Consider the following 8,983-nt stretch of genomic DNA (forward strand, 5'->3'; position numbering starts at 1 on the left):
TGTGGGAGCTAAAGCGACACAATTTCTTGCTACGCTCCTTCGGAGTCCGATTGAACTAGCGGTGACGAAGGCGGTTCACCCAGCTGTCTGCTCCGCGCTCACTGCGCTCCTCCTGCACACAGCGCCCTCTCTCCTGTCATCGCTGAAACGACCAGCTCGCCGGCGGCAGACGGCACACTTCTCAATTCTAGAACACTATACATCAACTGTCAACATTTTGTTAGTACTGCCGGTGCTGCCACGGAGCGCCACTGAGAAGAAATGCGCAATGATATCTGTATCAATTTTGTTTATAAATGTGATTAAAAAATTTTATTTTACAAGTTGTTTTTGTAACATAAAAGCAACATTATATAGTGTTTGTTTTTACTTAGATAGTTTCGGTTTTGTTGAATGCGGGGATCTAGCTTGGTGTTAATCCAATCCCAGCCGTAATCTTGTCGATTTTGCTAGAACCTCGCAGTCGCAAAATGGCAGGGGAAGTTCTTGTTGACGCTTTGCCGTACATTGATCAAGGTTATGACGAACCTGGAATCCGTGAAGCCGTAAGTTACTTGCTTATCGTTCTATTCTAGGATGAAGCTATCATTTCGAGTTAATTTGGGGATTTAGCTTTGCGCAAGTCGTGATTGTGCTCTACCGATAACTTCGTCATTGCATGTTACCTGTGGCGCGCTGACGCCGAAAGCTTCTTTCTTGTTAATATCCTCTATTTTTATTTGTTTCAGGTCATGGCTATGGTCGAAGAAGAAACAAGGCGGTACAGACCAACTAAAAACTATCTGGAACATCTACCGCAGCTTTCTCTTCATCAGTTCGAGGTAAGGATGAAGTGTTCATGCGTTGTCTGTCCGACGGGTGTTGTCTGCATGGACCATGAAGAGTGATTCTGAGCATCTGTTATTTGCAGTCGGAGATCATGAAAACAGAGTTCGAACGCCTACAGTCAAGATTGCCCATGGAAATGATGAGCATGAAGCGGTAAGTTACGTCCGCGCTGCGTCAACTGCCTACACCTTGTTTATATTTTAACTGCCTACACCTTGTTTATATTTTAGCTTCTCACTGTCGAATACTAGTGAGGTGACAGATGCGCGCCCAGTTGCTTTAGAAACGAGTTAACCGTTGTGACTTTCAAATGCTCTCTTTTGCGAGATTAAACCAGACTCGGGACAGGTAATTTATTGTTTTTAGACACCATTTCTTGTTTAGGTCGTGATGATTTGCAGCTTGTCATTGAAGCATAACCGCCTGTTTTGAAGTGGACCGTTAATTTAGCTTGAGCATTACACGCTGTCATATAGACTGCAGTGCTTACATGCATTTCTTTTGCATCTACATCTTTAACTAGGTATGAGCTTCCTCAGCCACCCGCTGGCAAAACAACGGATGTTGCTTCATGGTCAGAATGTGTTGACAACTCATCAGCACAATTGGAACATCAGGCGACTCGTATTGCGAATCTGGAGCTCATGGCCCGGTACGGTGCTGAAGCTTGGAAAGCTTATAATGCGGCACTCGTTCGTATGCTGCACCAACTCCAACGACAGCTGCAGGACTTGCGGTGAGCCTGCTTACTAATGAACTTGATATGTGAAAGAAGTGTCTTGAAAATGTGCCCTCTGCGATTGTGCTGTCAAAATGAACCAGCCAACATTAATCTTTAAGCACGGTTGATCTTGCATATGCGGCGGCTGTGTGTTGATGGAGGCAAAACGCAAGGTGCCCATGTAAGTGCAGAGTCAGTACATTTTAAAGAATGTCAATTATCACCCCATTATGGTGTCTTTCACAGCTGGCATCACTTTTGGCTGTTGAAGTTCATATACCGTACCGTCTTTGTGGAGGTAGTCTCATGGCGTTATGTGGGACGGTGCAGGTTCAATCGAACTGTCATCAACGTGACAAGTCTGGAAGAGTTTCTGTGGTGTAATGTTAACATAGTACCATGCTCTCACCTTATGTTTAAGTGTTGTTAGGGCAGGCCACAGAGGAGACTGCCTCAAAAAGGTACTTGTGCGTTCATGTGGTTGTTTTGCATCTGGCCAATCTGTGCCTTGCGTTGGATTACCATTGGGGGTGTGTGTGTGGATGCAACTCATCCATTTTTACCATGCAAACCTTTGCACTATTACCTTATTAAACACCTTTGACAACTAGGCATTCCATTTAGCACACATTAAGTAAGTCTGAAAATGACCAGTGGCTGCCGATTGCGAGCAACCTAGAGTGCTCGGGTTGTGCTGTGATTGTTTCACCGTGCTTCTGAGTGCTGCTGCTGTCAGCCATTTGAGTCTCAACAAACGCTAGACCATATTCTAAGCCATGACTAGCCCTACTTGGCTTCTAGTGTACTCGCTGCATAAGTGCTATGAAAGTTGCCTATGCATACTTTTTATGGCTTCTATAAAGTGCGTAGAAAGCAAACTCTCTGCTTTTCTGTTAGCGGGGTATAACTGACTGTGGTTTTTGATTCGTGCAAATTTAGCATCCTTCATGCTTCAAATGCAGCATATTATTTTGCTCACTAGAAAATGCACTAAACATTTTTCAAAATGGTGAGATTGGCAGCATGTTCTGCATCATTCCCTTGCAAGCAAGTTTTGCTACCAGTAAAATTACTTTTTTTTTTCTTTCTGAATTTCTAGCACACACGTGTATTCAGAACAGAAGTTGATTCCTTTACCACTTGAATGTTTATTTGAGAACTCCTCATATTTCAATGTTACCATTCCTAATCAATGTGATGCTGTTACGCTGCTGCATTCAGTGGACTTCACTTCAGTCTGAATGTAGTAAGTGCCGCGCTAGTAATTTTTGCTTGCCATTAGCAAACCAGAATGCAGTCAAACCCACTTATAACAACACCGGTTTTAACAATATATCGGATATAACAATGGGCAGCCACTGCACTGTAAGATTTGTCATGTGTTCTATGATAAAATAAACTGCTTATTACAATTATGTCGTATTACATTATTGGTTATAACAATCAAATATGTTTAAAAAATCGGCAAAAATGCGGAAACGCGGCACTACAAAATCGCGCGCTTTCACGGAGACACCGACAACGCCCATGCAGTAGACAATGAAAAATAAAAAATTGGGACAGAGCGTGTTGAGCCAATGCGTTGGTTGGGTGTGCCAGGGAAGCTTTCATGCCGCGGAGATGCGAGGCAGGACGGAGCGCTTCCTCACATGGAGAAGGAGGGAAGGCGTAAGGTGCTGCAAGGCACTGCCGTTCTGAGGGAGAGCTTTGAGCGCTTCCCTCGAGACCGCCCGTGGCCTAGGAAACTCGCATCCTCTCTGCGTCTGCAAGGTGGAGCGGTCAATTCTGAGGGTGCATTGACTGTGGTGCACTGCAATATCCCCCCCTATTTGCTTTGTCCAGACCTCTGCTTCGCAGTTGCACACGTTTGTGGCAGGCGTCCAGCAGCATTCGTGTGCATGTCTTTCTAGCGTGGTTCTCTTAGTGTGCTGTCATCATTGCCACATCTTGCTGGCTCTGGATTTTCTATGAACAGCAATGGAGGAACCTCCTTCAGGAAGTGCGACACAACCGTCACAGAAGAGGAAGAGAACGGCAATACCGTTAGAAGTTAAGCGAAATGTTGTACATGGGTACAAGGCGTAAGTGTGTAATTTGGTGTTCAAGTAGGGCCTAATGCAATCAACAGTATCGACAATCATCCTCAACGCGCTTAAGATTAAGAACGAAAGTGATGCCAGTGCAGCCCATGCAATAGACGACCAAAAAAGGGTTCGACATGGGGCCTACAAAGACATAGAACAGGCGCTCCACTAGTGGTTTTTGAACGCCCGTGCAGCGAACCTGTCAATTAGTGGCCCGATTTTAGCAGAGAAGGCGAAGAACATCGCATACCTCCCGCACAACACCGATTTCTAGCCTGGTGGTGGTTGGATTCAACGGTTCAAGGAGAGACATGGAATCATCTGCAAGGCAGTTATTGGCGAGGCTGGGCCACTCGATGTAGACGCTAAGCAGAAGCGGCTTGAAGAAACTGCCCTGCATTCGAGAATCATGCGTAGACCGGGACTTGCACAATGGAGACGAGACTGGGCTATTTTTTTAGATGCTACTGTCGAAGACACTCACTGTCAAAGGCAATCCCTGTAAGGACAGCTAGCAAAGCAAATTGCGCGTGACCGTTTTGTGTGCCAACATTGACGGCAGTGACAAGTGCCCATCTTCGTCATAGAGAAATCCAATAATCCCTGCTGTTTTTGTGGTGCCGTGAGGATCCCGGTTCTCTACCGTCATAAGGGGAAAGGGGGAAGCATGGATGACGCGTGAACTTTTCTGCGAGTGGCTGGTTGTGTTTGATCAGCGGATGCAGCGTGAAGGTAGGAAGGTGGTATTGGTGCTCGACAATTGCACTGCACAACAAACAGCTCAGAAGCTCACACATATGGAAGTTTTTTTTCCTCCCAGCAAACACCACTGCAGGCTTGCAGCCTCTGGATGCAGGCGTGATTGCTTGCTTCAAGGCCGACATGTTTTGAGCAGGCTCGCGCTGAACCTCGACGTTTCTGTCAGAAAACGCCGACCGGTGCCAGACTTGAAGATCTCACTGCTGATGGCAGTGCAGTTCATATTTGGAGCATGGGCAGAAGTAAGTTGCTCCATCATCGTGAACCGCTTCGGGAAAGCAGGCTTCGCTGGAGATGCTGGTGACGTGGAAGGTCGCAAAGCTCCTGCTAACACAGCGATGACTGAACTTTGGTCTACAGTGAGCGATAGTGACGGCGACGCGTCATGAAGAGCTGACAGACGAGGCTATCATTGCAGAAGTCACTGGCGCGTAAGATGGTGGTAGTAGTGACGATGGCAATGAACCGGAACCTGTGCAGGTTGCATCTCACCAGGAGGCTTTGAGAATGATTGACTCCCTGCGGGACTTTTTTTTGCTAAGAACCTTCTGCTGCACTATGCTCAGCAGTTGTATGCCCTGCAGAAAGGTGTCTGCCAGATTGCCGTGAAACAGACAACGCTTACGGATTACGGGTTTCTTCCCGTTACGAAATAAAAGTGTAAGCTACCTTGTCCTCATTAAATGTATAGTTTGTAATGTTTTCTTTGTTTTTTTGACCTAACCTGATTATAACAATTACCGCTTATAACAATGATATTTCCATGGCACTTCAATATTGTTATAAATGGGTTTACTGTAGTCTCGTTCCCCTGAATTTTTTTTTTTTTTTTTTTGCACACATTGAGATGGCTACTTTCAATTCAGGAGGTGTTGACATCTCCGTTGTTTATTATCGTTAATGCAGCATTTTTTTTTTCTCATTTATTCCGTTTTTCTTTCAGGAAAGAAATCCAGGAGGTGAACTGGCAACGGAAGACGACTCAAACAGAGGCTGGTGAGAAGCTAAAGCACCTGGAGGCAAGGTAAACAACTGTTTCGAGGAAATCAATGCAGCAACTCCAAAATGAAAGTTGGGAGTGGTGCGAGGCCCTGTGGTTTGTGTTCTCGTTGTATTTCCCTGTCAGTGCTTATGTGACCAGAGCAGACTTGTGCCTAACATGTTACATGTAATTGATTACTTCTGACGCATTGCATTTTCTGTATATTTCGTAGTGCATTGAATACTTTTTGAAAGGTTTAATATTTTTGGCAATCCAGGTATATTTTTTATCTCCTAATAGTTGTGTGTGACCAGTGTAGTAGTTGTGTGACCAGAGACTGAACAAGAGCAAAGGAGGGGGGGGGGGGGGGGGGGGGGAGCCTCAATTTGCAGGTCGAATCACCCTTGTTTCTTCCACCCTTGTTCAGTCTCTTCTATACCGTGGTGCCATCCTCTCCTTCTCGTTCAAGAGATACATAAAAAAAATTCTTAAAGAAACAAACAGTTGCAGGTGAAATTTCCCAATGCATGTGCTACAAGAGACTACAAGATAAGCTCATTCTTGTCTGGCTAATATAGGGTGGATGAAAGTTAACATAATGGTAGCCAGCTACTTCTCTAATTGTTCAATTACTTCTCATATATATTTCAGTTTCAGTAGTTGCAATTGTTTAATGCTTGCTTTCTGTAATGTGTACATGCAATACAGCCAGAGCATGCATGCTGGCAAAATGGCAGTGTCAGTTTGCATGGACAAGCTCGGGAGCACTTTCGAGTTCATTTCATAATTTAAACTTTAAGTTAATTTGAACATTTTTTCTGGTCCATTGGAGGTAGAACTTACTGCGGCTGTGAACAGAAAAATGCGCCCACTAGCGTTTAACACCATCAGCTTCATCTAGAGTGCTTCAAATTCACCCATAAGTTGCTCCAAACAAGCTCCGAAATTAGACTACTGCTGCTTTGGAGCTGCTCCAAAATAAGACTTGCTGCTGCCATGCCTGCTCCGAAAAGCTAGAGCCTACTTCCACACCTGAGCACTTCTCTTTGCTAAACTATGATGCTCGAATAGTTTCAGTCATAGTAATTGAGTACGTAGGTTTGCAAGGTGAAACTTTCATGTGCTATTTTCGATAACTGTTAACTGTAACTCATCAATATGTGACCCCATGCGGTGGCTCAGTGCATTTGGCTTTTGAGGCCGAGGGCATGGATTGCGTTTCGACCTGCCTTTCAATAGAGGAAAAGTGCAAGATTCCCACGCACTGTGCGATATCACTGTGTTGTAAAGAAATTTAGGCAATCAAAAAAATTGTTTGGAGCTGTCCACGGCAGCATTCCCTAAGCCCCAGAGTAGCTATGGGATCTTAAAAGCCCGCATACCGCATATGATGTCATCATCACATGAGGAGTGTTTTAGAGCACCGTCTTCTACAAGAGGTGCAGTTTTGTGAAAGCAGCCTCGTCAGTTGGAATGTTAGTTGTCCTGTTATTGCATTATGTCACTTAATACATTCTGTGTGTAATTGTGACATAAGCAAAATATTTTGTCTTTTTCAGCTGGGTCAGTTTAGTAAGTAAAAACTTTGAAATTGAACGTGCTTGCGTGGAGCTGGAGAAAGAGATAGCTGTCCTGGAAGCTGACTACGACTTGAAGAGGAAAGCACTTCAGAACCAGCAGTCACAAGAGCAGAGTAAGGCTGCTAGCACGCAAGATCGTAAGGATAAAGAACAGGCTGAAAAGGAGCGGGTGGACGATGCGGATCAAGCACAAGTGATTGGAGAGACGCAGCAAGTTGTAACAGAAGTTGACTGACTTTATTCTGATGCCTGGCTGGCATCAGGCTCTGTAATAAACATCATTTTCATCCATTCATAATGTGTTATTGAGTGTGTCCTGTTCATAATAGGTCTACCGGTGACCTATAGACGATGTGTGCTACTATTTCAAAGGTGTCTGTGCACTTTCCAACTTTTTACAATGCTGCTTTATACAGCCTAACGAGTCATTGCATAGTTCTTAAGTAGTTTTACCTGTGAATGTTGTTGCAAAACTGAAGAATGCGGTGCACACCATTTCTGTGTGAGCATGGAAAACTCTCGGCATCTGAACTGTCTTGCAAAAGACATCTGTTTAGTAATTTTTGATGCTTGACTGTTGTCCCTTGGAGAGTATTGTTTTCTATGTGCTGCCAATTTACTGTTATTTTTTAAATTTTGCTGCCCAAGATGTAGCCGGAATATCCTCTGTACTTTGTCCGTGATTTGCCATGCATCAGCATTGTGACCAGCATTTGGTTCCGACGTCTCCATAGAGACTGCCATTTTGCAGAAAAAATAGAGCTGCCACATCCTGCATGGCAGTAAATAAGTGAAGCCAAACAAGTGATGTGATGGAGCGAAGTTACTGGGCTCTTTAGAAATTTCTAAACAAAAGGCAATATCATGTCAACATGGTTAACCATGTCTAGATGCTCGACGTGAGTCAAAGCCGAGGACCCTCAGACGAGAGGAAATGCTGTAGTAGGATGCAACTTAAACCAAATAGCAGTTTCCAAGTATAAGCAGTGATTTCCGGCACGTGCATTACTTCGCTGAACAGTAAACAGAATCAGTTTTTGATATTTGACTACTATACCAAACTAGCCAAAAGCATCGGAATTGTTTGTATCCAACTTTGGAGGCATTTCATTTGCAACGTTGCTCATATACAAGAACATCGCAAAACTTCTACAATTGCATCTGTAGGAGGGTGATGTCAGCTTTTCCAATCCTTTTCGTCCTTTGTTGTCTGCAAGGCATTCTGCTTCGTACAGTACTTGTTGGGTGTCTGTATATCTACCATTAAGGAGCTGGAAGCTGTTTTATGTAGTGTCATATGGTTCTTGGTTAGCAAAGGTTTTCTTTCATAGTCAGAAACAGTAACTGGATACATTATCTTCACGCTTAAAATTTAGTCGTTTTGATTGGAATTATTTTGTGCACCTGATACGCATAGCCAAATTTTTTCTTTTATCCTCATCGGCCAGACTATACCCATTGCAGGGTAAAGGCCTCTCTTATTCCTCCAATTAACCCAATCCTGTACTAGCCGCATCCACCTGACCCCTGCAAACTTCTTAACCTCATCCACCCACCTAACCTTCTGCCACCCCCTGCTATGCTTTCCTTCCCTTGGAATCTAATTTGTTACCATAAGTTACCATCGGTTGTCCTCTTTACTCACTACATGCCCTGCCCTGCCCATTTTCATGATTTTCACTAGAATGTCATTAACTCAAGTTATTATTGCGAAAGCAACACTACTCCCATGAGGAGGAGGAAAACGATGGGTATATAAATGCTCGCGCTTGCTCAGCTGAGGCACACGCTATGCGCCCTGATAAACAAAGAAAAGTCTCGCTGTCTCGAAGCCGGGAAACGACCGCGGGCTGAAGAGACCGATAAAGAATGGGAACAGCGTCCCGTTCGACGGCGCGCTCAAGATGCAGCTACACGAACGCGTCGCTTTTCTCTTGAATCATCCTCAACCGGTGACGACTCCGAATGGAATGTAATGGACGCTTTGAACAGTGAAGACTCTTTGTCGTACCGTTCACTCAGCAGTCAA

The 8,983-nt window shown here is 44.4% G+C and overlaps 1 protein-coding gene across 1 annotated transcript; it reads left to right on the plus strand.

The window, feature by feature from the left end:
- Positions 1–432: 432 nt before the first annotated feature.
- BCAS2 (BCAS2 pre-mRNA processing factor) lies at positions 433–7,252 on the plus strand. Its single transcript, XM_084598703.1, has 6 exons — positions 433–545; positions 729–821; positions 911–981; positions 1,352–1,564; positions 5,336–5,416; positions 6,934–7,252. Exons 1-6 carry the CDS (start codon positions 471–473, stop codon positions 7,187–7,189), a joined length of 789 nt encoding a protein of 262 aa, XP_084454829.1. The 5' UTR covers positions 433–470; the 3' UTR covers positions 7,190–7,252.
- The last annotated feature ends 1,731 nt before the right edge of the window (positions 7,253–8,983 follow it).

This window comes from Amblyomma maculatum, chromosome 3 (assembly GCF_055883805.1).
Source record: "Amblyomma maculatum isolate TAMU_Amacu chromosome 3, ASM5588380v1, whole genome shotgun sequence".
Taxonomy (NCBI): domain Eukaryota; kingdom Metazoa; phylum Arthropoda; class Arachnida; order Ixodida; family Ixodidae; genus Amblyomma; species Amblyomma maculatum.

Bases quoted from the DNA above. Each gene is read 5' to 3' on its own strand.
- BCAS2 (XM_084598703.1), top strand. From the start codon at position 471: ATGGCAGGGGAAGTTCTTGTTGACGCTTTGCCGTACATTGATCAAGGT. The intron at 1,565-5,335 runs GTGAGCCTGCTT...TTTTTCTTTCAG, and splicing joins CGACAGCTGCAGGACTTGCG to GAAAGAAATCCAGGAGGTGA. The intron at 5,417-6,933 runs GTAAACAACTGT...TGTCTTTTTCAG, and splicing joins CTAAAGCACCTGGAGGCAAG to CTGGGTCAGTTTAGTAAGTA.